We start from the raw sequence: 27,325 nt of genomic DNA on the forward strand, positions 1-27,325 counted from the left end.
CCTTCTGATCTTTTGAGATCAACTGAAACCTTTGAAGTGGAAGCTGCACAGGACTCGATCAAGATAACACTCGAAAAACCACAGCGCTTCATACTTTGTGGTTCCTTAAAAATCTGCGCACAACTTCCTCTTCCTGTTCCCAAACACCCCCAATTGCTGTGATCTGGTGTAATTTAGGCTAACCTAAATAAACTCTCGACATTCGCTATCATCGCACGATCTTTAAACTAGTATAAATAGTGCTTGAAATAAACCTGGAGCTTGGCATCTTCCTTCTCCTCTTCTTGGAGGGGAACATGGAGTCGAACAGTTGCTCTGCATGTGAAATCCCCAGTTTTGGGAAAGTTCAGAGCCAGCCCCTAAAGTCTCGGGGTATCTCCCTGAATTCACTACGTCAGCGAGAACACCGACTCCAGACATTCTGCAGAAGCTGTGGAAATCGAGCTTGCTCTCAATTACGCCCAGCCTTCACTGCTGCATTTTTTTTTCCCCTTTTTCATTCCTTCTCTGTGGCGATGTGAAACTGGAACAGAATATATTTTGCCAGCTCCTCCGAGAATTGAAATGGTTAATGAAAATCACAATTTGCTTCTCTGCCATCTGCTTGTGGTTATGATAGAAAATGGTCTGTTGTAAACAGTTGTATAACTTCTGCTCTGTGTTGTGAAAACTGTTGCCATGTTCCACCCCAGAAAATGCTGCGTTTCGGAGGTGGTTTAACAGTTAATGTATGTGCAGTCTTTAAGGATATTTGGAAGCTCGGAAGTAAGTAACTGCCTCTTTCCTTTTCTGTTTTGTTTCTGTGCAGCTTGTCTTAAGGCCTTCCTTTGTCTTTTTTTTCACCAGGGCTAAGAAAATTGTCACTGGCCATTAAAGGAGGGGAGTTTTTTCTCGCTTTCCGTAAAAACCGAGCAATAACAATAGAAAACCCGTACAAGAGCGAGGCAGACTGTTTTAACAAAGTATTGAAGGGGTTAGTGAAACCGAGAGACACTAAGAAATTAAAGGAATTTAAAAGAAAAAACTTGAGAGAGCACAGAGCTGTGGTTGCATGAGGTTGAGATTAGGGTGCGGCACTGACTGCGCAGACCTTAAGGTGACAATCCCAGTCGCAAATTAGAATCATGTGGGCTTTGGGATCGGTCTTTCCTGCAAGATGGCCTTTCATGTCTAACCACATGGAGTGTGTCAACAACCTATCTGGCGCCATTAGACACCAGCAATTTTACTCACCATACTTTTTCATGGGCTCTTGGTATTCGTGCTATGCGCTGCCCTAGAATAGCTTCGGGTGTTGTGGTGCGGCAGCTTGGACAGCTGGGAATTGTCCGGTTAACTATTGCATCTCTTCTGTTTCCCATTTTATGCCTTGCTTTTCTTTGAAAAGCAGGGCACTCTCACCAGGCTGCTCACGTGCAAACCTTGCGTGCTCTTATTGCGTTCATAGCCCTTGCTCCGTGTGCTCAGGGCTCCAAACTGCTCAAGGCAAGGCTCTGTGAGTGGAGGCATCCAGGGTCTTTCAGGTGCTTTTGGTGGTATGGGCAGCAAAAATGCATAATGAGACAGAAAACATCACGGGGGATATCTGGGATCAAAGCAGCCGGGTGCTTCTGGGCTGGCATTTTGCAAGGAGGAGCGCAAAGAGGCGAGCTGGGGGGCTGCACTGCTCTTAGGAAGTGGTGGGGCAGCAACAGGCTGCTCGGGGATTGCAATAGGATTTCGAACATCTACAGCAAGACCAGCTAGCCAGGAGTCATAGCTCTGTGTGCCGAAGGTCCGTTCCCAACCTTTCTTACGGTAAGTGCGTCACTGACATTGGTTATGGCCCTTCCAGCTTCAAGGGTAAAAAGTCAGTGTGCAAGGTACTTGTAGAGCATTGGTGCAAAGGAGCAAACCAAGCAGCTTTTAACATCTCTTCATGCTGCCCTTTATATACTTCTCTTCACATGCTATCTTAGCTTGCTTCCCGTCTCCTGCCGGAATCGGTTCCTCTGCTGGCGGAGGTGGTGGCTCTGCGGATGGCACACGCACCTCCTGCCAGTGCTGCTCCTCGGAGGAGCTCCTCCCAGGGATGCTTTTCCTCCTTCGGCCCCCTTTTTTGTTGGAGGAAAGTCAGATGTTGCTTCTGGTCTCGCCTAAATTGAAAAAATAGATTATAATAAAAAACCAACACAACTTAAGTGCACGTTACCATCTGTTGTGGCAGCTTTTGCCTCGGGTGCCAGCAGGAGTCGGACCCCTCCCGCTCCGTGCGTGCGCCCTTGGGGGTTCTGGCTGCAGCGTGGTGGGTGCTGGAAGATTCATAGCTCTCTTAGCCTGGTCTTCAATTACTAATTAGTTATCTGGCATATTAACAAAACAAACAGTATGCTGCAAACACTGATTGCAGGAGATCTGGGGGCAAGTGCTTGATTTATATAGCTTAACATCTGGCAGTTTCAGCCTTGTGCAGTTCTGCATTTTGATCGTTCCATCTGGTTTTGCCTGTGTCAGCAGTATCCACAATACGGGACATTGGAGTACAAAGGCAAATATTGTCTAAATAAAATCTATGCCTTCTCACATTTTATTTTTTATGTTTTTATTCAAAACACCAGAACCCAATGCCCAGAATCCTTCCTGTACCCTCTACCACTACCCATATATACACACACATACACGTGCTCACTCCAAACCTTGAAAACGTCCAGATGACAAGCTGCAGTTGTTTCCTGAGCTTTTCATTGATTTATGAATTTATTTTCAAGGAAAAGAAATAAAGCATCAGGATCGGCTGTTTTGAAACTGTTCTTCTTTCTCTAAAATTACCCATATTACACTACATCTGCAAACACTGACGTCACGAGAAAAGCCATGGCAAACGTTCATTGCCAGATTTTTCACGTTTTTGCCATGTCAGACATTTCTTACAGCAGAGGTTGCTGTCCTTTCAAGCGCAGAATATGCCATTTTTTGAGTGGAAATTGAACCTCCTTTCTTTGAAGGGGAAAGAAATCTGGTAGAATGTCATCCAGTAATCAAGATGAGCCTTGGCTTCCCACCAGAGATTTGACTTACTCTTTTAGAAATCCGTATTGCTGTACTGTAACCTAATGATAAGCAGATCTGGAGAGGATTGCACGTTACAGTCAGCGCTCCCAGATCCGCCAGCCCCAAGCTGCTGCGGGAGGACCAGCAACGCTCACTGCCAACGTCCTTGCTTTTATCTAGTATGAAATGGTGGCTAAAGAAACAGCTCGCTCCTTTCAGGAGATAAAATGATTTACCGTGTTTGTTTGGCTGATCCAAATAAGCCGAGGTTCCTCTCGTCTCCCCTTTTGCCCTTCGTGGTGCCTGTTTGCAGGGTGCAGAGGGGAATCAGCCATAATAAGGTTGGGAAAGTTCAAAGGTGAGAGCATAAAGCTTGCCGTACCAATAGTGCTTTCTCTTTTGCTCAGGACAGATACAGCTGCTTGTGCAGAATTGGTTTTACACGAGACATAACATTTTGTTTCCTGTGCAGGTGCTATTTAGCTAACTGCATGCTTGAAATCTTTTGCTTGTGGTTAAGGCACAAACGCTTGAGACAGCGCTGCACAACCTATCGTCAGGCCCTGCAATTTGTGCTCAAAGTCGTGGAATCAAAAGAAAAAATTAGAGTCTACATTTGGCATCCTTGTAACTTGCACTTGCCTGATCTGTTTGCTGGGGGCTAAAAGCCTGTGGCCGTGTGTAATTGAGGGCGTATTTTGGGTACGTGCAATGCCATTTTAGAGCCTTTCTCTGCTCCCATCTCCCTCATGCAATCCGTGTGCACTGCAGCTCTGTTCCTGGTGTGTGTAGATACAGAACATCATTAACAGAATCATTTTGTCTGCCTGAGGTGAAGTGCCATCCAATTCTTGTTCCTATTTTACGTCCTCTGTAGGAAGGACCAGAACGTGCTATCACCAGTGAACTGCTGGAACCTCCTGTTAAATCAAGTGAAGCGGGAGAGCAGGGACCACACGACCCTGAGCGATATCTATCTCAACAACATCATCCCGCGCTTTGTCCAGGTCAGCGAGGATTCTGGGCGCCTCTTCAAGAAGGTAACGGATGGATTCTTTGTTTGGCCCTTCCAAAATGCAAAGTTTTAGATATTACGTCTGGCAGATGGCTTTATTGTTATCTGTACCTAACGTGTTTTTTTCCTCTTTGTGGATAACTGTGCTCGACTTACCTTTGATTAATTGTTTTCTTGTCCTAGTATTTTAGGATTTTCCTGAAGATGATCAATCGAGATTAGTCTAAATTCAGGCAATGTTTTTCCTCTTAGCCTGCTCACAGATTTGTGTGCACTTTGAGACTTTCTTTAAACAGAAATCTTCCAGGTTTTCAACTCTATGATCCATAACAACCTTCCAAAGACAAATTTGTATCCAAAGTGGAGGAGAAACTACTGTTAAAAGAAAAATTAGGGAGAATTTCTACTATGCCAGACAATAAAAGGATGTATTGTCCTTCTCTGGAAAAAGGTGAAAATGCAGCTGAGGTGTCTTTTGTTAGCGTTTTCCCTTTTCTCTCCCCTTGATTTCCACCTGGAAAAAAAAAAAGAAAGGTGGGACAGTGTGGGCGGGTATTTTTCTATTAAGAGTCTGTTCTTCCAGTTGAGGAAACCTGATATGGAAGCTTTGAAACTCCTATTAAACAGTAATGCCTGGTCTCTGTAGAGATTTGTCAATGGCTGTAACATCTGCTGGTTAACATGTTAAAAACATTGCGATTCAAACTTGGAAAGCCGTTTCTCTTCCCCCACTGCCCACCCCCTTGCAATGTGTCATGATCTCGGAGAGTTATTTCTGCAGTAGTGCTGCTTAGGGAAAGGGCTTGCAAAATGACTCCAGCTTCCTAAAGAGCGCCGGGGTGGGACTCATCCTAAATCACACGGCCTCTGAGAGACGTGGGTGAGGAACAGTCCTGATTAAAATTTCCTAGGCTGCTTTCATGTGTGTCTGTCTGCCTTTGGTGGTTGGTCTCTGTTGCTGTTGCATTAAGAACTGGTCACACGAGTAGCGTGTGTGACTTCAAAACTAAAATCCTTTTAGGTGCAGCCTTGACAGTAATTGGAGGCCTCGTTGGCTTTTTTCTCCGGGCTTTGACAGTCTTTTGAAATGTGTTGAGGAAAAAGCGTTCAGGTATTTTTAACATCCCTGTGTTGCTTTGGCTGATAAAGAGATTCTGTGTGTTGCAGTCGGTTCAGACTGCTGGTAAAGGAACGCTGCTCGGGACTGCACAGGGAATTTCATGTCAAGATGCACTTGAAGGAGCAGCATTGCGTTGTGTGGTACCTGGAGGACAGCGTGTGTTTGCTCTTTTACAGCAGGTGTTTGTGCGTGTCGGCAAATGATTTATAATAGGAGAATGAAAGTAAGTGCAGTGCTGCGTTCCTTGTCGTTGCTGTGCCTGCTTCTTGAGTTTTTAATGGATAGCAACAGTTTTTAGAGTATACTGAAATGCTGCATTCTTTTTTTTTTTTTTCCACCATTGTCCAAGTAGAGGAGGAACCTTCTCTTTTTCAAGTAACATCATACTAAGGCCTTTTCGACCTTTTAAAACTTTCTGGTAATTACATTACGGTTGATTAGATACTTACATGGGATTATCGAATGGCAGCTACTCTTCAATTCCACTAATCCTTCCAAAGGAGAAGTAATCTCTCCTCTGAATTTCAACAAGGGCTGTGTCTGAGCAAGGTGGCTCAGAAAATGCCTCAGCAAAGGATGCAGATGCAAATGGAAATGGATACCGTTCCTGTTGGGCTGGAAACTCGCATCTTAATTTTCAGCCCATTGTATAAGCACAGTCTTACCTTGGTTTGTTTTATTTTGTGTTGGGCACTAGGACTCTTAACAGGAGGGGGGGGGAAAAAAAAAAAAAGGAAAACCAAGAAATAACCAGCTACTACCACCAGCCCTTTGGTTTCTTTCTCGCAGACCAAATGGGAGCTCCGTATGAATTTGTGCAGGAGGCACTGGTTACTAAATCCCAGCTGCTTGTCTGACGCTCTGCCAGGCACACCAAACTGGCTGAAGGCCAGGACAGGTATTAGGTTACTCTTCCACTTGTGCTGGTGGTTAAAAACCAAAACTGCATCCTGTCTTATCTAGAGCCGTGTAGTTGAGTGAGATAACAGCTGATAAACAGAGAAAGCTGGCACACGTTTTGGGCCTTGAACCATAGGCTAGAAACCAAGCTAGCCTGGATGAAAGGCATAATCATAATCTATTGATGAGAAACTCTAGAAGAACATTTTCCTCCCGCCCCCCTTAGCATCTCCCATCCTGTCTTAAGCGAACGAGCTCTGAATAGCGCGGCTGAGTCAGAGCGATGCTGCGTGTCGGCAAATTCAGGCAGCTTCTCAACAGACCTAGCGAGCCAGGCTGCATCAGTGAGGAATAAATAGCTGGCTTTATTACTTCGAAGGCCTGAGTTTCCTGCCTCTGATGTGCCGTGCCGTCGTTCCAGCATTTCTCTGCGCTGCCTTCTGTCTGGTCCAGCGCACGTGGTAGGTACCGGCGGCTTGCCGGAGCAGGAGCCGTCCCTGCAGTGCTTTTAGGGCATCCAGGTCTGGCTCAACACAAGAGCTCTGTTTTTTTTTGCTGTTGACTGATGGAAATTGTAGCTGGTGGGACAGCACTGCCAGCCTTGCTGCTTAGCTGGGAGCTCTCTGTCCTTGTCTCAGGTAACAGTGAATCTGTGTTAAAAACAAGGGCAGTTTATTGTTAAAGGGTAATAGGAAATTTTGGCACCACTTCTTTTCTAAATGCCGTTTGCTCCTGTAAGAGTAATTAGAGCCCTCCCTGTTTTCATTAAAGGACTCATTTCTGCCCCATTCTTGTGTCGAGAAAGACTTTCAGAGCTAGGAGCAGGTTACGACTGCCCGTGCTTGCAGCCAGGCCTGTGTCCTGAACCCTCTCCAGCTGGACCAAAGGGTTTTCCTGCTGGCAAAGCTGGTTGTGAAGTACAGCCTGATTTCCTAGTATTGCTGCTGAAAGATCTTTGTTGTTATTAATTCTGCTGCGTATGTCATACTGATAGTAAACCTGCAGATTTTATTTTATGTAAGAAACTTAATGCAAACCTTATTTTTATAACCTTGCGTGAAAAATTGCCCAGCTAGGTCTGGAAATGTTCTGATTTAATGCCTGTCATTTGAAAGTCTGGGAAAAAATGACTTTTTTACATTTATTTGGAAAATACTTTTTTTAAGTTATTCAGGTATCAGGCTGCCTGCAGGTGGGTACAGTAACTTATATTGAGGAACTACGCACCGGCTGGGTTGTAAATAACCCTATGAAATACAGAAAATATAGTGATATAGAGATCCTCCTTTGCTGAGGGTGCTGGAAAAAAAGTCCTGAAGCATGAGATCTTTTTCTTGAGCCGTTTGTGATCTAAGGCTTTCCAGAGTCAGTGCTTTGTATCCTGCTGGGATTATACACGTGAGCGAGGAGGGACAGGCAGGGTAAATGGATGTGCTTGAGATCCCTTTGGTTGCCAGACTCGAGCTGCTGTGTTTTGCACTGCTGGAAGTGGTGAGCTTTTTCAAGAGGGAGATCTAAGTACAGCGTGCAGCCCTAATCCAGCCTTGAAGGCTACGGAGGGCCTGGATGGCCGTGATAAGGACCACACTGGAGGGAAGAGCGTCCTCGCGGAGCATGCAGGGTGGGAGCTGTCTGTGTCACCGCTGGAGCAGCGCCGAGCCCCCGGTGGGAAATTCGGGGCTGTCTTTGGGAGTCGTGTATGAGAGAGCATCTGTAGTGTTAGAGCTGTGGGATTTTGTCCCTTCCAGCAGCTGTGGTGATGTTCAGGCTGGGACAGATTCCCGTGTGCTGCACTGCTGGACGCCTCTGAGAAGTGAAGGTGCTGCACGAGGACACAGCGGTGCCAGGACATCTTCCTGGAACCGGGCGACCTGCCGCAGCCCCGGGGCCGAGCCTGCATCGCGGACGGGTTTTGGGGCTGCTCCTGTCTGTGGCGGTTGGGCTCGCAGCGCCGCAGGAGAGCCGCGTGGTCTGACGCCGTCAGTTCTTCTGTCCGTGCCTTGTGATGAAGAGATCCCTCTGCAGGGCTGTGTCACGACGTGAAGGGGCTTATTTGTTCTGAGTGTTGGCTGGAGGCTTGCCAGCCACTTCAAAGCTATCTTTGCTGATAAGAGAAGCTGTGCGTGCTGCCAAAGGCAGCTCTGAAGTGGCGGTGGATGTACCGTGCGTGTCGGTCGCCGTTCTTCCAACCTGCTGCCGCAGCCGTAGGTCTCCTTCCAGCGCTGTTCTCCTTCCATGAACTTTGTGCTTCCTTTTTTTTATTCTTTTATTGAGGAAACACTTTCGGGTTGCACTGCAAGATGTTGTTGCTAAAGGGCTCGCTGGCTGTAGCAGCCTTGCAGATGAGCCCCGTTGGCACCAGTGGGAACCTGACGCTTGGCTTCAGCGGCGCTGCTGGCAGAGCAGCGAGGTCGGAGCAGGCTGCGCTGGGACAAAGGGAAAGGAAGATAAATGGAGAAATAAACAACCACTCTCCTGTGCAAATAGAACCAGGGGGAACTGGTGGAAATGCCTTAGTAACAAACTGTTACTTGCTTTGGGAAGGGGACGATGATGTTTTATTTGTCCAGCAGTTAACGATTTGGCCCTGGGTTTCGTCCAAGGCTGGAGTTCAGCCGGTGGGTGCGCAGCCCAGCTTCGCAGTCCCGGTCACCTCTCCTCTTGGCAGCCTGCAGCGCTTTGATGTCAGCTCCTCTTCTTGCGCACGCTGCTTTTGGTTCCTCGATCTGCTTTTGTAGGGAGCGCTCCTTTGATTTCTTTCTGCTTATCTGTCTTAAGCATGGCCCTTTTACTTATATATTTATATAAATCTGTTCAAAATTTTCTTCCGTTTGAGCTGATTCCCGTTTTGATTTCCCCTTTTCTCCCTTTTCACTCTACGCTTCCTGTCACCCTGGTTTTTTTGTTCAACGTGACCCTTGACTTCTGTGCATGGTGCAGCCTTTCTAGAACCTCCTCAGCGTCCGTGTTCCTGGCTGTGACACGAACCTTCCACGCCGTGTTGGTGCTCCTGCATTCAAAGCATTTATCCTCCGCTCTATATTTAACTTTGGGCTGCCTCCAGCAGCACTAACTGGGAGGCTCGCTGGGGATGCTCGGAGCGGTGATGCATCCTCCGTGCACCTTGGTGCAGCAAGAAGGGCTGCGCGCCCTGCAGACAGGTCTTGCTTTGGCAGCAGAGCATTGGTGTACGCTGGTTCGAGATCCTTAATGACGTTTAAGGGGAGAAAGCCCTGTAAGAAGGAATGGAGAAAGCAAAATGACTATTTGAAGTTTGCTTCCTCATTAATACCTTCCATTGTGGAAAAAAATCAGTTTATCTGTAGTGCACTGCGCAGTGTTTGATGTGAAATGAGAAATCTACAATGAGTTCGTTAAAAGCCTGGCAGTAATCAAGGAAAAAGAATTATTAATTCTCTTAAGGGGTCCTTGCTTAAGATGACCTACTTTACAGCTGCAGTATGTCTCGTTTGCCACATTTGTAGCGGAATGAAAAATTTAAAAATATACCACACATGGAAAAACTAAGCTTAAAAAAATGCACTGGTCGTAATGATGGGCATCTGTAAAAATATTTTTCTAGACCAGTGTAAACAGGTAAATAAACAAATGCCATGAATAAAATGTCACTGAGGAGCAGAATTGTTATTTGCTTTGAGGGAAAGCAAGTGCAATTTCATGCATCTATTAGTAGCAAGGATAATCTAGTCCTGTGCCTCCCCCCCAAAAAGAGGGCAGTGTTATCGTGCAAATCCTCACTGGTATCAGGTATAGCGGTGAATGTTTTCTGATAAGGAAATAGTGACGTTGGGTTCTTACCTTTTTTTCCAAAAGCTAAAGGACACAAAAGCCTGTTGTGAGACGACGCTCTCTGATTTCTTGTTGGCGAAATAAAATCTCCACTTCCCTACCTGCGTATTTTTAGAGCAAACGGCGCGGGGGAAGGGAGCTGGAGCGAGACGGTGTGGTGCTGGGTACCTGAGCAGCCTGCGCTGTGCCTGTGGGGCCGCGGCTCCCCGTGCCCATGGCAGCCCCGATGGCCGCGGGCAGGCTGCTGGCACCTGGTGCCGGGGCGATGTAAGGTGGCATCAGAGCCCCAGCAAGGCAGACCGAATACAGGAGGTGCAGCCGGAGCAATTTCCTTACCTGGGTTTCAGGCTGAAAATATCACTTCCGCATGTAGGTCGGGCAAGGAATATGCCGCATTCGGCCCTCTGTAATAGCGTGAAAGCTGTTTGTTGCTGCTGCATTTTGTTTACAATTTACTCCACGCTTACGCCGTGTTCTGTTACAACAGCATGCCTGTCCGTGTGTCGCCCCAGTCTGAATTCAGGTCGGCCAGGAGCAAGGGACCAGCACCTGTTAAACTCTGGGCCATCCCTCCCGCTGATCCCTCCGGTCGGTCTGTCCCGGAGATGCGCCACGGCGCTTTGCGAGAGCCTGCTGAGGGAAACAGGCAGCAGAGAGCTGCCGGTGGAGCCCTGACGCCATGAGCAGAATTGCAGGACATTGCATCTGGCGTTTGACAGGGCTTCGCTGCTCGCTGGTAGGTCTGGCCACCTTCAGGTAGGTCTTGCCACCTTGGAAGCCCATTTCGCGTACGGCCCCGTTCGATGAGTGAGGATATAGCTGGCTTCGCAGCAAAAATGAATGCTCCCAGCCATAAAATCGTGCGGTTTGCTGGAAGTGAGTGCCTGAAGCCCAAAATTCAATGACATTGGCTCAGAGTACTGAAAAAAAAAGGGAGAAGAAAGGGCTGGGGGCTGTTTGGAAGCAAGCGTTTAAACCCAGAGTACGGGAGGCAGCAGTGCGACGGGGTTTGATGTAGGAACGGCTTTTTCCTAGTACAATATTCTGCTGTGTGGAGAAAATTCCTTATTACTGACATAGTGGTGAAACAAATCACTAGTGAAATGGTGGAGAAAACTAGATAATGCAACTGTAATTTAAATGCGACTGACCAGTGCATAATGGATCATTAAGCTAGAAACTGATGATCTGTTGCCCAAAATATGCATGTATACTGAATCACATAGATCTCATTTTCCAAGCTTTTCTTTAAATCCCAGAGTGTTTGCAGCTTTAGAAGTCTTTACAGAACTCCTGTTCGGTAGGGCCATGTGAGTCATGGCTGAGCGCTTTCTCCATAAAAGTTGTGGGAGAAACTTGGATAAAACTCATGTTGGCTTCGCATAGGTTATGAGCTTCACCGAGAGGATGCCCTTGTAAAAGAAGTGTGACGTTCGTAACAAATGGACTGGGCCGGTGGTGATGGAGTGCTTCTCTACAGGGCAACTGCTTGATCGTTTAGATGAGAACATGGAGATGATAAATCATATTTGTTACTGCATGCGAATGAATTCAAGGCAGGCCTGTATAAAAAGGGAAAAAAAAAAAAAGTACATTATTGAGAATCTACCTGTGAAGAATTGTAAGCTTTTATTAGCAAATTTTATTTAAGTGCTACATGTATGATCTTGGAAAATTGTACCTGGCAAGCCTTCTCTTTCACAAACTTTGTAAGGAGATGTTAACTAATGCATAATAAATGTGCTGTGCTGTAATGGCAATCTAGACAGGAACAAAAAGGATCCTATGTTTCTGCAAATTTCATCACTGGTCTCAGCAAGAACTCAATCCGCTTGCCTCCCTACTCCCACTGTTAATTTAAAAAACATTAGAGCATTTAATGCTAGTTTTCTACCAATGTAAATTTAATTAATCCTTTTTAAGAGATGTAGAGAAATGGCCTTGTTAGAGAACGGCTCTGAGACTCGGCAAGCTTGGGTTAGCTTCAGCCCCGTCAGACTGACGTAATTTCGGGCAGTTGTAGATAAAATCTCACCGCCGTGTTTTGTGTGTTCACCCCCACCAGCTGTGGAGCCCTTCCTTGCTGCTGTTGGGACTCTGTGGAAAGCTCCCTGTGAGCTTTGGGGTTTGTTTAGAGGCCGTCCCATCCTTCTGTCCGACTTGGAGCTCTGTTGGCGAGGCCTGCGGCCCGGGGCATAAAATATTGACGGCGTTCCTGTGCTCCCTTATTTATTATCCCCCCCCGAATATTTTGAAGCTGAAGTCGCTAATGTTGGGTGGAATGCGGAACAGCCAGGCGAGTGCTGCAGTAGATCCCAAAAACATCTTGATTAAATTAGAGGGGAGGTGGAGGGGAGGAGGGATGGACAAAGAGGCCGTTGAGAGGCTGGCACGGCGGTGGGGAGCTGTGTTCAGCTCGGGGTGGCAGCAGCCCACGGCTCGGCACACGGGGCGCACGCAGCCCTAACAAAAGAGCGCGTGTGCACGCGTGCAGGCACATTTAGGGCAGCTTCTGCTTTTTGGGGGGCTGAGGGAAAGGCTTGAGAAAAGGCAGCTTGCAAGAAAAATCCCAGTGTCGGAAGGTAATGCTGCTGGGCAGTGGTTGCTGCTGTCACCTTGCTGAAATAACTCTGGTTCTCTTGGGTGCTGCTGGTAATTTTGCTGATTTGGGCACAAAAGGAGGCCTGTGCATCGCCTTCCTCGTCGCATGCTCCTGCAGTTTTGTGGGGACGCCCCCTCCCCACACATTTTATTATTGGAGCCAACTAGATGAGCCTTGGGTTGCTCAAGCCCTTCCGCGGGGTTTTTAAGGGGGTACAGATACGCTCTTGTTGCAGGTACAGCCAGGCATAGATAATAACAGAATTCATCAGATTTTCTTTTGCTCTCGTTTATTGCTTTTTCCTAGCAGACTGGTTACAAAATTAATCATTCTAATCTCTCTGCCTTTGAGAAACGTGATATAGGAATTGATGCACGGAGGGAGATGTTTGCAACTGCACAGGCTGCGGTGTTGGTTTCCCTCGGTGCACATTTTGTTCTCGATGCACACCACTTCTAGCACGGTCTTAAAATCTCTTGCCCTTGTATGGCTGGGGTTAAGATCAGGCGCCTTTAATTGGGGTGCAATTCTGTGATTCTAAGAATTCTTGGTGCATCAAGTCTACCGTCCTAAAAAGTACTCATAGAGCTATATATTTATTTTATTTTATTTTATTTTATTTTTTTCCTAATGTCTAAGGCATTTCTTTTGGCTTTCCCAAGCTTACAGTGCTGCTTCCTCCGATAAGTTCGTATTTACCAGCCTCTGCTAGCTCGACTTTTCTTCTAAACCTTTTTTGGTGAAACCTGTACTGGGGAACAACATTAAATTAACAGTGTTGATTGCTTAGCTCTTGTTTTCGTGACACCTGTGATTTGTCTTAGGTTCATCTTAATGTAAGTTTTTTCCAGTCCAGGAATCTGGCAGTTGGCTCATTTGGAAACACAAAGAATTTTCATGTTTTGACAATTTGGCACTTACACGTCTTCCTTTCGTCCTCAACCTGAATATGCATTAAAATATTCATTTTAATCTATCTCACATAATTGATGCTTCAGCAGTTCGTACAATGAATGAGCAATTTTATGTAAGAAATGAGCAAATGGGCTGAAAAGAGCTGGGTGAAAGGAAGATGATTGGTCCGGTCCAGGCAGCTCGAGCAGCACCGTGAAGCAGATTGCTGAAAAGCTCCTTCTGTGTGAAAAGCTCAGCGCTCAGGGCATTTCAAGCAGACCTCGCCAGTCACTTCCATTAATCATCCAGTGTTGAGAAAAAGGCAGTCACAAAATCTTTGGGACTCAGATCGCCGTAATGATGAGCAGCAACTTCAGCTGTTTTCTGCTGTCGGTGGTGGAAGCAATGTAGGAGTGGTTACTGCGGTGCCTCTTGGAATTGGGAAGATTGGGAGCGATCCACTTCCCTTTTTTCTTTTTTTTTTTTTTTCCCTCTTTTGTATATTAGAGACTCAGAAGAAGGAGGATGCTCCCCTTTGCCAGAGCTTGTATCAGACTCCTGCTTTTCCAGTAGGCCACCTGGCCGCCTGGGGAGCAGGTTTAATGTATGAGGCTGGAGCACAGGAACATGCAAAGCACGCGAGCTCCTGGCTGGGATGCTCCTGCTTGTGCATCTCGGCTGCGCTGCCGGAGCCCCGTGGGGGCTGGAGCAAAGTGCCTCCAATCTCAGAAACCTCCCTGCAGTGCTGAGCTGGGAGGCATTCAAACAAGGATCGTTTAACTTTTTAATTATATAATCTTTCTCTTTTTGCTTTTTAATTTATCATCGAGGCATGTGGAAAAAAAATACTGATACCTTGACATCTTAGCCAGAAACACTGGTTAAGCGTGGGTTTGTCTGTTTGCGTTGCCTTTTTTATCTTTTTCTTTTCCTGTATTTGTAGGCATAAATAATCTGGAACCTATCAAATTTGCTTAACTCAGTAGCTATTATGTACGCCTAACCTGCAGAGCATGAGGGTTCAATCAGGCGGGTACTGCGTTAGGAGGCAGCGATAACTGGGGGAAGTTATTCTTGTTGCACGTAGCAGTAGGTGCATTTGGGCTTTTCTAATCAGTGGGAAGACAGGGATGAAATACTAGATCCAGTGTTTGAGCCTACCTGTTGGTTTGGGTTTTTGTGAATAGAAACATTGGTATAAAAAGACAGCCATCTGTTCTCTTCCCTGCTTTCTCCAATTACTGATCTGGATGTCTTTCGTTAATAAACCCTCGGAAAAGGGGGAATTCAGTGTGCTTTATCTCCTTCCTGCACCTCAGAATCATTAGAAATGTTAAATTACAGGGGGTTTAAAATGTTAAAGATCGCACTGCCAGGGCTAAGACTGCGTTTCTGAGCTGTCTGTCATGAAACGCTAGCAACTGCTGCAGTTTTTGCTGGTTCAGCGTTTTGTAGGAGCAAAGCTGTCGAAGTGGGCTGGCTCCTGCAGCCTGAGCAGGGCCATGGTACGTGGATGTCACTTGCAGGTGGGCCTGTCCTTGTCCTTCCCCTCCTTTCCCTCGGGGTATTGCGTGCCGTTGGATTTCTCTTTGGTTTTGACAAGGTAACGCGTACAGATGTGTCGGGATGCTCTGAATTTTTCCTTGTGGTGGACATCACAAAGCCTTAGGGACAGACTTCACCCCAGGAACTCTTCCCTGGCAGTACCTGGAGCCGTTCAGGTGTCTTGTTCCCTCTGCCAAACCAAGAAGCGTTTTGTCCGAGGGCTGACAAAGGCAGCTCCGTTTTATGCTTCTCTCCCCACTTCCATTTCCCCCCTAATTTGGTGCACAGCTTTCAAGGACCTCCAAGATTTGTACCCCCCATCGAGGCTTGTGCCGTGCTTCAAGTACCAAATAATTGCCTGTTACCCTTGAAGGCTTTTCTGAGGGAGCTTCTCATTGCATTTACATTTGTCGCCCAGTGCTTTATAAGCAACAACTTTATAAGTTGTTGATGATTGGTCTTCCTCTCTTCCCCCCTCTTCCTTTTTTCACCTTAAAGGATGTATTGTACACCCCTGAATCCGAAAGCCCTGGTATTTTTATAAGATGTGGCCACGTTGGCTGCTCGCTACAAGGCAGCGATTGTTGACCAGCTCGGTGTCGGCGTGGCTTTGGATTTCCCTGGAACTCAAAGTGATTGTCAAACCCAGTATGTGCACTGTAGAGCAGGGTTAAAGCAGTAAGTTAAAATCATTTCAGCAGCGTGTTAGAATAAACAGGATAATGGTTGGGACATCTCTTCTTGGACTCCTCAACAGCAGGGAAAGGAAACATCTGTCTGGGTCTAACTAACTTCATTGGCTTTAATCTCTTTCAATAACTGGAGGCTAAGAGGTGTAAATCGTATTACAAATACAGAGATTTTTCTTGATCATTGACACTCCTGCTACAGAAGAGGAAGGATTTGTAGAGGTTTGTGGGGGAGCAGCGTGTGCAGGGCAGCGCTGCGTAGCGGGGCTGGGGCGGGCAGGGCTGGAGCGTGGCGCTCGCCTCCTCGTGCCTTGCAAGGTGTGTTGTTGGGCGCTTGCTCGATGTGCCTTTTGATGTGCCTCAATTTCTCAAATTTTCTCATGGAAGCTCTTTAGAATGCGAATAGAAACAGTTTGAGTGTGAAATCCTGTCTGTGATGAAGAGAAGATGAATAGTGCCGTGGAACTCACAAGGAAGCTGCTTCGCCCTTCTTTGCATGCAGGCTCTTCAAAGAGGGCTTTGCATACAGAGGTGCCATCCTCCAGTAATTAGGGATGTGACTCTTCGGGCATTTCAGTTGTCTTTATTAGAAAACCAGAAGCTTATCTGTTCCTTGTTTGTGGATTTAGCTGAAGCCAAACGTTTGCCAGCGCCAGGTCTCCGCACACTTGTGTCCAACTGCAATGCAGAGATGTTGGCTGCTCGTTACCTAGCAGGGAGTTTAAATAAGTGAATATATTTTTAAAATCTGACACTTGGTTGCAAGCTAGTTAGGTGTCAGCCAGCTTTGACAGCCAGTCACGTCCATCTGCAAGTTTCTTTTTTTTCTAACGTTTTAGTGAACAAGTTTGAATCATACAGCCCGAGGTTTAACTGCACATCTCACTAATGCGAGTGTCCCCTGGGACAGAGTCATTTACATTGATACGGTTAAATTGTTTTGTATTGCAGTCCTTGTCATTTAAAACAACTAAATACGTATTAACGTTGCTCTCAAATAAAGACTGGGGGCTCTGAGCTGGAGGACGCTGCAACAAGGTCTCCCTCCTGGATGCATCTCTAAATATTTTGATGCTTGCCAGACCCCGTCTGAGAACCCCCATTTTGTAGAGAGCCAGCTTTGTGATGGGTTGGCACTGCCAGCTCGTGATGAGCGTGTGGTTGAGGGACAAGGGGTAAGGACCGGAGGGGCAGCGGGGCTGCGAGCGAGATGCAAGGTCAAGGGAAAGCGTAGCAGCAGTACTGCAGATGTGAGTGTAAAGGCGGTGGTGGCTGGCTTGTCCTCGCAGCCCCGTGGAGTCTGGCTTTGTCAAGGAATCGCCTTACGCCAGCAGAATTGAAGTATTGCCTCTTTTTGTGATGATAAGTGAAGGGTGTTCATTCCTGATGGCTTTCTTATACTGCATTTTTTCACCTTCCATATTCTAGTGCATACCAAGCTGTCCTACATTCAGTCGTGCTCAATCCTGCTAGGATCAGAAAATCTAGGTGTTTCCAGTCCTGGTGACAAAAATCTCACGTTCTTTGGAAATTTCCCTGCCTCCATACTGAAAGGCTTTTCTGGCTGTGCACATGTAACATTTCAATTTATTAATATTGTTTGTGCAATTGGGCCGTAAGTGGCTCTGGGCAGAGCAGTTAGTGGATTTGCTAGCATAAATAGTGGTGCTTAATTGAGCCTAGATTATTTGTGGATGCAGAGCATGTTCACTTCCTCTGCCTTTTTGCCATCTTCCCCAATTAACTTTCATTTCTCTGTTTTTGTTGCAGAGTAAGGAAGTGGGATTGCAGCTCCAGGAAGACTTGATGAAGGTCCTGAATGAACTCTACACGGTAAATCAAACTGACTTCTTGGCATCGTTTCAGACAGAAGGAAGAAGTGTTTGACTTCTCCCAGCCTGCTGTTACAGCACAGACTAAGCGTCAAGACTGATAAATGCCTGCAGCCTTTGCGATTTGAGGCACCCTGAGTACACCAGTCTATATAGCTCCATAAATCTCACTTTTTCACTCTGCCTTTATATTGTTTCAGCTCTATAGGTGTTGGCTTCGTTTCCCAAAGATCTCACCTTAACACACACCTGCTACTAGCTGCAGTGTTAGTTTTAAAAAGAGTAAGAGATAATTCGAATTATTTCCTAATGCACTAAAGATCTTTGGTCAGGTTACCCCATGCCTGAATTGGATAAGCGTAGTGGTTTCGTGTGGTCCATTTCTGGAAACGAGCATGCAAAAGACAGCAAACAACTTCAGCAGCAGGGAGCCCGCTGTGTTTATTTGTTCCTCAACTCTTTGAGCAAAACAGCTCCCTTTAGAGTAATAGTCTTCCATCTGTGCTTTTTGCTTCTCAGTCTATCCAATGGAGACCTCAAGAAAGAGGCATTGCCTTGGGACAGAGAGGAATGTGTTCATAAAAGTTCATTTGCTGCTTGGGGATTTTTCTTCTCGCATAGATGAATGGGAGAGCCTGTTGTTTGATTAAATTTTTCCTTTCAGCAGCTGTTACTGAGCTGGCTAGTTGTGTTTTAGAAGCAGAACCTGCTCATGGTTTTGGTGCTCAGAATGTCTTGTCTTTTATCTGTCCTTAATGGCACGCTGAGTCGTTACACCGAGGTACGTGTTCTTTCCTTCGCTCCTTCAAAAGATGATCCAGGGATGTTTCTCAAGTCACTTCGGGCAGTCACAGTGAGATTATGAGTCCAGTTTAGTCTTGCTGACCCTCCTCTGGGGACAAAGAGGGTTTGTGTTGCTCGGCAGGGAAGCCAAGGAGGACTGGGAAGCAGCAGCGTGGTGGAAGCTGGAGGCACTTCAAAGCTGAACTGTGGTTCGATGTGCTGTCGCTGCAGTTGTTTTACAGCAGTGTGGGCAAAGTGCATTGTGCTCAGGTTCCTGAAAGGCAGACAATTTACTCGGGGTATGAAGGTGGCTTTGTAAATGTATCGGTACCTGCCATCAGCTCTGCCGACTCTAGAAATTATTCTTTATTGGAGGGCACAATCTGATTCAACTTCTGAGTCATGTGTTTGGATGGGATCCTAAGGGAGAATGTAGAGCTGTCTCTAAAGACAGACTGTCAGGAACTGAGATTTATTTGTAGTCCAGCTTCACGTGGCACTGCAGTTGCTGAGGTGACTGGTTAGTGGACATGTATAATCATTTCTGTATGCCCTGTTCTGAGAGATCATCGAGCCAAATACTGAGTCACGTTAATTTCTCTATCCTCGGAAAATCTTCCGGAATTCAGCCTTTGATAAACAAAAGGACATGGGATATGAACTTTTCTCTTGTGTCAGAGCTAGGAACTTGAAATTTATTCATTCCTTCTGCTGTAAAATTTTAAGTTGTCCCTTCACCAAAAATTTCCTTTTCATTTGGAAAAGCCACTTCTATCAATCATACTAAAAGTAATTCCTGCTGGAATCTATCACTGGGGGCTTCTGGAACAGCTTTTATTGGTACTTCTAGAAACATTTCCACAAGCCAATCTCGTTCTATTGGCATCATCTCTGTTTTCAGGCAAAATGGATGTCCATGAAATCAGTGAGCCCTTGCCTGTGCTGTTGACCCCAGCAGGGACCCCACTGCCAAGCGTGGGGCAGGCACTGGTTGTGGCTGCCCATGTGGCGCTGTTAGCAGGATGAAATCATTAAAATTGGGATTTCTCTTCCTGCTCCTCTTGCTTTCCGCCAGTTCTACTTACAGTGACAGAGGAAAAGAAAGTACTTTGCATCTATTATTATAAATGCCTGCTTTATAGTCTAAGCATATGCAGTAGCTGCAAGTGTGTGTGTAAATTATTCAGGAAGTCTCTTTAATACTGGCTGCATTCACATTCTCTTTCATGTTTAAATACAACGTCTCTTTGTATCTGAGAACCTCTCCTGATCGCTGCATGGAGAGAGAGCATGCGTCCTACTTACGTAAAATTATGGTACAGTTCAAGCTAAGGTAGTAGAGGTATAAATGGGTTTTCATCTAAAATGAATTATTTCCAAGTGGGATCTTTAGTGAAGCTGAAACTTTGGGGTGTCTTTATGTAACTGTGCAGTTCTTGGCACCCTTTCAAAATGACATCGGAAATGCTTCCTTTGGTGTCCATATGTGAAGTGAATTGCCTTGTAATTGTGGATAAAAATGTCACTTTATATGTTATGCCCTTTCTTTTTTGTTCTGTTTTCTTAACACAAAACTAGACACAGATATCCTCTCAAACAAATGCATTTTGGTTTTGTCTTAGGGAATAGTTATCTAGCCGTATTTATTTACTAAATAAGATATATAATAAAAGTTGTATATATAATAAAGGTTGTCCATGTAGTACAAGATCCAGATCTCCTTGAGCAGAAGGAGACACACAAAAAAATTATCTAACAAAAATAGATAAAATGAGAAGTGCTTTTTCATATCAAATTTGATTTAAACAAATTGAACCAGAGTTGCTTTGGCAGCAATTATGTTCAGACTTGATTTGCATACAGTTCCTTGAGTCTTGTGATGTTTAAATGTCTGATTCATCTGGAGGAAAGACTGATAGCATCCCTTCTGAAACTGTACCTGGTGATGAAAAGCTATCATTTTCGAGCCTTGGCATGTAATTCTCTTTGAATAGTAAGGAGGCTGAATTTAGTTTCTCTTTTTGGGTTTTATGACTCCTTTATTGGACTGTACAAGAAGGCGCATGCCAAAACTAAACAAAGAAGCAGCTGCGAAATAATCCACTTTGATTTCAAATTTGTGTTGAGAGACTTTCATGTCTTTTGTCGTGCTTTTTTTGACATGTGAAATTTCCCTGACTATTTTGCCAGTTTGAATGCTTCTAACTCCCAACCAGCGACCAGATCTGACTTGCAAAGACCCTTGGGCAGTGACCAGCTAGTTAGTATGATGCCTTGCATTTAATATAAATGTGATGGACAGCCATCATGAAATAGTTAAACAAACTTAATTTGGGGGAGTTTATCGGCCAAATTCAAAAAATGTTCTTTTCTTGTAGCATGTGACTTCTTTGGATTTTTTCCTCCTTCCAAGCTTGTGAGCTTTCCAGATACTGCTGTAACTGTTCTGCCCTGAGACTTGGCAATGCAGCTAACATGGGAAGGAAAAAATTCTGTATGCCTGATTAGTTCTACAGGTTAGGTAAGCTCATTTCTCCCTCAGCAAATCAAATGTGATGCTCTACAACTCTTGTGTATCATCTTTTGCAGGTTATGAAAACCTACCATATGTACAATGCTGACAGCATCAGTGCCCAGAGCAAACTGAAAGAGGCAGAGAAGCAGGAAGAAAAGCAGATTGGGAAGTCAGTGAAACAAGAGGACAAGCAGACGCCACGCTCCCCTGACTCAACTTCCAACGTCAAGTTTGAAGAAAAACACGTTCGACGAAGTTCTGTCAAGAAAATAGAGAAAATGAAGGAGAAGGTACTTCCATAGTCCTGCTGCTGCTTGTGTGAAGTGCTTGAGGAGGAGCCCTTTGTAGTAGCTCAGCACAGGAACTGACTAGTTCCATCCTTTGTGACATTCAAACACAAGTCTCATTTTTTGTGCAAGTTTTAAATATTCAGGTTTAGGAAAGGCAAAAGCTAGCACCAGGTTCGTTTGAGGATAATTGAATATCCATTTATATTGTCCTAGGTTTTGCAGTCATGTCACAAAAACTAAAACAAGGTTCGAGTATGAAAGTAACAACTGCTTTCTTGGAAGTCATGATGAACATGTTTTTTTTCTTGTACAGAGTACAAGATTTTGGGCCAGATCTTTTGTTTAATGTTTCATGACATGCTTAATGTCTGACCTCCCTGTGGTACAGGGAGGCATGCAGTCCCAGACTGGCTTCATAGGCAGAACCAGTTGCCTTGCAACTGGTCAGGCAGGCAGGTAGCTCAGTGCTAAGGTTCAAGCCAATAGAAGGTGCAGTGTTGGTTTTGGATTGATTTGGGCTCCGAAGAGGTGGGGTGCCTGTGGCAGCCTGCAGGCTACCTATGGGCTTCCAGCAGCTGCTGTCTGGTGTTGGAGCTGGGCCATAATGAAGAGTCAAGAGCCAGCAGGAACAGATGAGCTATGCGTAGAGCTGGCATTGACTATGGGCTACGTGGTCAGGTCTTGCTTTGGGACCTACTAGCACGGTTGGGCTAAGGTTTGTGCTGTGACTTATTTTGACACTGCTCAGAGGTACAGTTACTGCTGAAGGTGTGGAGGTTAACCAAAGCTGCGCGTTTTGTAAGGCACCTTGCGACCTGATAAACCCACCTTGTTCCTTCATTCTTCCCCAACCCCAGAGTCTGTTTTCAGATAAGACTTTAAATGCAAAGCTGTCTTGTATAGCAATGCTTAATTACTTCTAAATAATTGATCTAAATTCTAAGTTTCTGAGTCCTAGTGAAACTGGAGTCCAAGTGAACTAGAACTGTGTGAGCAGGGTGAGGTTCGTTCAGTGTACTCTGGTGTTTCTAAAAATGCTGTTCTTGCTGCTGCACCTCTTTTTAAAATATGCTCTGGTTTTGGTTTCTCTTTTAGCGCCAAGCGAAATACACAGAAAATAGGCTGAAGGCTATTAAGGCAAGAAACGAGTATCTGCTTGCTCTGGAAGCCACCAATGCGTCTGTATTCAAGTATTACATTCACGACCTGTCTGATCTCATTGATGTAAGTGCTGCTGCTCGGGTGCTCGCAATGAATATCATTGCCGTTAACCCTCACACCTGTCTTTCCTTCTCCAGCATCTTATATACCAGCACAACTGGCAACAACTCTACAGCTGTGGAGTGATGGCAGCCTAGAGAGTAACAACAGCATGATGATCTGTCATTAATCTGCTAAGTGAGCTTTTCTTAGATGTCACACTCAGTCTGTTACACAGATAGAAGCTTGCACAATAAGCCTGGCATTGAAACATGTAGAAGGAAGAGTTGCTTAGTTAAAATGAAACGGTTTCAATATGCTGTTGCTTGACATTTTCTATTTACTATTTTAAGCAAACCCTCAACTCAAAAGCACATTTTAAAAAAGGAGAATGTTAACTGTAAAATCAGTATACCAGTTGGTAAAAGAAGTCAAGGACAGAAGTGTTTTCTGAAGCTGATTTTAACTGGTTTTCAAAAAAAAAAAAAATCCATACATTTCAATGTTAATGTTTCTGGTAGCATACTTTACAGGAGGGATGAACCTTCCTGCTTTTCAGACCTTCCGTTCTCTGATACCCCCGCCCACCAGCTCTACAGTAACGTGATGCATTTTTTTGTCATTGGGACTGCAGAGCACTTTGTCAGACCAGTTCTGAAAGGTGTCAGAAGAGTGTCAAAAATGATGGCAGTCCCACTGCTAGCCACTCTGCAGTTTGCCTGTCCCTCTCTGCAGAGGAACAAAGAAATAAACTGTCTATAGAAATTAGCCCCCTTTCCTTAGAATGCTCTCTGCAGAAGCAGGGTGACGGAGCAGAAGGCAGAGGGTGCTTGTTCCCCAGCTGCCTACAAACTCTGTTTTGTAGCTGAATGAAAGACCCCAGTATTCCAGGGACCTCAATTCTACTCTTGGTAAAATGCAAAGAAAAAAAAAAAAAGGGAAAGAAAAAAAAAAAAGAATCTCTCCTCTTTGAAAACTCTTGAAAGCCTGCTAGGAATCCCAACATTTCTGACAAATACGTAACTATTCCACTTCAGTGTGCAGAACTAGAGTACCAAATGCAGTGAACATGTTGCGTCTGGGTCACTGGCTGCTGCTTGATCTCATTCTGTTTGCCAAGGAAAGCCCACTGCACTCACTACTAAAAACACTCGGTTGTAAAGCCTGAAGGGAACTTTCTTTGTAGGTGGGCAAGTAGCTAGCAGAAGTGTGTCTAGTCACAGGCAATAAAGATCACTTGGATCACTGTTACTCAGTCAGCCGTTACATTACCTAACGTTATATATAATACATTTATTCAGCTAATCATAAAATCACATGAAGTACACCTAGATACTTATTAGGCATTTAGATATTTGTTTAAAATCTGTCCTTGGGAGGTCAGGATTGCCTGTGTTTGGTGGCTTGAAAAATGCTGTTATTTCAAAAGGTCATGTTTTGCAGTACCAAAGAGACCTGTTTCCTTTATACCTGCTCCCTCTTTAGAAGACCTTTCTTGGTTAACATTGGCTCAGCTTGAATTGTGTCGTCTTGTTTTGTTTTGCTGGTGGATTTTTTCTGCTTTTGTTCTTTTTTAGCCAATGATAACTTTATATTCTTCGTACTAACACATACAAGGTGGGGATTCATCTCGTTGACATCAGTGGAATTTGTCTTAATGTTTTTCTTGAAAATCCTATGCATAGTTCCTCCCCCAAATATTGCAAATGTGCTTGTTTCAATTGTCTGCTAACAGACTGTCCTTAGTACAGTTTTGTGACTCATATAGTAAAAACTCCATTTAGATTCCATAAACCCCAAACAATTTTTAATACAGGCCTGAGATCTTTTAAGTAGTTCATTGACAAATAGGGGTTATCCAGCTTTGAAGGAAGTATGAAGTGCTCTTCACTAAATGCTCTCGGCTGTCTGGGGCATGATGCAGGCAGTGGTGCAGGACCAGCAGCCAAGCCTCTGCAGTACGTTGATTTCTTGTTGCTCCTCGACAGTGGCCATCATGACTCTGAGTCTGTGTCCATTAACTCCTTTGCATTCCCTGAAGCATTCCATTTATCAGAATGTTGCAAATTCTCAAAATCTTTACAAGAAAAGCATTATCTGCTCTGTTTACAGAAGGCATGGAAAGATATGGAACTTACCTGGGAGCACAGTGTATGTAATTCAGTGATCTCCTCATTAAGACACAGTGAATATAGATTTACTAATGCCTTTGGTCTGAAGGATTGAAAATTAACAATGATAACCATTGATGGTTATCTGAACCATCCGACTAAAATAAAAATGCGATTTTTAAGTCAGATCTTAGTTCTTTTCCTTGATCTAATCGTTTGATATTGCAGCTTGAAATATAATATAAAAGCAATCTTCAGAGCTACTTATAAATCCTGTTAGGCCAAATGCCTTTAAACTGGTCGGATTTGTACAGCACATTGTGTTCTGGTGTCTGTGGAAGGATAACAGTGAGTTAAATCTTCATTGTGTGTTAAGAGCAATAAACTGACATAGCCCAGTAGTTTTGAATTCCCTGATTTTGGGGACAGAGGCAGTTCTTTGATGCTAATGCAATATTACAGTAATGGGGAAGCTTGTGTAAACGAGTATCTCATATTTATGGAAGGGTCACTAGGACAGATCTTTTTTTAAAAATGCATGGGTAGGTATGAGTCCTGGAGCTCACTTTACTCTTCTAGGAATGAGTGTGTTATTGCCGTTTTCTCCGGGATCTCCTACTTCCCTTTCCAATTTGGTGCCTGTTTGAAAACCTCTAACTGGCAAAGGGTTAATCAGCTGTCATGTTGGGAAGTGAATTTGAATGAGTTATCATTAAATTCTTATAAAAAATTGATTTCCTTGGAGAGCGATTCCATCAAACATTTATATAACCCAGAAAAGGGATGGCAAGACTGATAGGTTTATAAATGGGTGTGCTGGACTTTTAAAAACGTTAAAGTGGGGGAGTGGGCTGAAAAATGTTTTCTGTCACTAGCTTCAATAAAATAAAGCTAAAATACTTTGGCATCTTAATGTAGTCCTGCTGCTCAGAGAGGTGGGCTATAAAATATTGAGTCTCATTTGACTTTCCAGTCCCACCAGTGAACTCCTCGTGCAGCAGAGCCGGTCTCCTTCCCGATGCGAGCGAGAGCAGGGAGGCAAGCGTGTCTCTCCGTGTGGGTATACAGCAGTTTGGCTCACAGCAGCAGGGAGAAACGAGAGGCTGCTCCTCTTCAGTCTGAGCTGATTCCAATCATGGCTGGCCTGTTGGCCCAACTCGGACTGGCTTTCTTTGGATTTTTGCGGAGGGTGGCATTATCCTGCGCGTGCCAAAACCAGTGGCTTTGAAAGGCTGTTTATCCAAGACTGCCTCCACACGTGCAAATTCTCAATCAACTCTTTTGTGTTTTTGGCTGCTGTTTGTTCTTTCTGATTGAATGCAGTGTCCTTTAATTCTCTGCCTCCAGTCTAACCAGCAAGCGCTGCTCTTTTTGCAAGGCTCCACACCTGCCACAGCGCGTTGGCACAGGAGCCAGGCCTCTAGCAGTGCTTGGAGACAAATTCAGGGAGAGCAGGGGATGGTCTGCTAGTCAGGCGCTCTCTTCTCTCTCCCTCCACCCCTCCTTTTTCTCCTTTTTCTCTCTTTTTTTTTTTTTTCCCCCGCGTTTACACACAATGACAGTGATGAGACCCAAATGATGGGTGAGGAGGAGATTTCATGTGAATTTTGCTTACAGAGCAGCATAGCAATCAAGCAGATGGTCTCTTTCTTTCTTTTTGGATATTCTCCTAGCATATGTAATCTTGTTTGTAATTCCAAGAAGGTGGGCTCCTTTCTCGCTCACTTTATTAGATGCCTGAAAAATTCAGGCTGTTTCTGATCAGCTAATGAAAAGCGCCTTTCTCCCTTCTGGTACATTAATACTTGGCTGTGCAGCCACGGTGGAGATGAAGCTGCCTGATTGTCTTGCAGTGACATCATCCTCATGTCGGTAGTAGCCAGGAAATTCTTGACCGTGACCACTTTCTGCTTGAAAGTTTTTGCTCTTCTGTTTCACCCCAGCAATGAAGTCACCCCAGCCAGTCGCTGCTAGCTTTTTGGATGGCTGTGTTTTATGTCTGTGACTGTACAGGTCGTGTTCTTGCTTCCTGAAGTACACTGAATGAAGCAGTTTTCTTTACCCTTACAGAAAACTGCGTGGAATAATTCACATGTAGATTAATCTTTGCAGATGATCCAAATCCTGTGGCTTGTTTCTCCCAATAATACTTCAGTGCATTGTTTTATTTAGAATAATTTTATTGAAGGATTTTGGAGTGCTTTCAATGGGAATCAATGCCCCTGAAAGAAAAATTAGAATTTAAAGAAATACACTGTCATACCATTGAACATGCCCACTTTTAAGGTGCTTTTTCTTTTTCTAAACAGAACGAAAGGAGGCCTCTGGTACCCAATGAGAACTCCCCAAACTGTTATAATACTTTAAGTTGGAAAAGTAATACTTTTCTTGGAGGCAAATCGTAACATGATACAGAAATTTTTGTGGGATTATAGGCTGAGTTCTGCTTAGGGACAACTTCAGGGATCCCTTATCGAGATGTCTCTGCAATCAATGAGATGGGAGACTGCTCGGTACCTAGAAGAGAAAGCAACCATGACTTACCACTTACATAACTTCTAGCCTTCTAGAAACATTTTAACTTTCATTTCAGAATGTCTTCACTTATTCATATGGAATTGTGTGTGTTTTTCCAGCAGTGTTGTGACCTGGGGTACCACGCTAGCCTCAACAGAGCTCTCAGGACGTTCTTGTCTGCTGAGTTAAACCTGGAGCAGTCGAAGCACGAGGGTCTGGATGCCATCGAAAATGCCGTTGAGAACCTGGATGCCAACAGTGATAAGCAGCGCCTGATGGAGATGTACAACAATGTCTTCTGTCCGCCCATGAAGTTCGAGTTTCAGCCGCATATGGGTGATATGGTCAGTTTACGGTCGTCCTCTGGCTCTAGCTCTGTAAACACTTGCAGCTTCCCCTGTGCACTTCCTTCGTCTTTGATAGATGGACCCGCTAAAAGGCCACCTGTTTGCCTCTATTTTTGGGAGCAAGA

At 44.9% G+C, this 27,325-nt stretch overlaps 1 protein-coding gene across 8 annotated transcripts in view; it reads left to right on the forward strand.

Annotated features, from left to right (window-relative positions):
- The window catches only part of SRGAP2 (SLIT-ROBO Rho GTPase activating protein 2), a 106,386-nt gene that overhangs the window by 40,352 nt on the left and 38,709 nt on the right, over positions 1 to 27,325 (forward strand). For 7 of the 8 annotated variants that reach the window (XR_010826592.1, XR_010826593.1, XM_066983176.1 and 4 more), the window contains exons 4-8: positions 3,908 to 4,070; positions 17,376 to 17,438; positions 20,810 to 21,025; positions 22,121 to 22,249; positions 26,973 to 27,197. Coding sequence is in view for 6 of the 8 variants with exons in the window: in XM_066983176.1 (XP_066839277.1) it covers positions 3,908 to 4,070; positions 17,376 to 17,438; positions 20,810 to 21,025; positions 22,121 to 22,249; positions 26,973 to 27,197 (796 nt within the window). In the remaining 2 variants the exon portion in view is untranslated. The remainder of the gene's footprint in view (positions 1 to 3,907; positions 4,071 to 17,375; positions 17,439 to 20,809; positions 21,026 to 22,120; positions 22,250 to 26,972; positions 27,198 to 27,325) is intronic. The other variant, XM_066983177.1, reaches the window with a different exon arrangement.

Source organism: Anser cygnoides, chromosome 25, assembly GCF_040182565.1.
Source record: "Anser cygnoides isolate HZ-2024a breed goose chromosome 25, Taihu_goose_T2T_genome, whole genome shotgun sequence".
Taxonomy (NCBI): domain Eukaryota; kingdom Metazoa; phylum Chordata; class Aves; order Anseriformes; family Anatidae; genus Anser; species Anser cygnoides.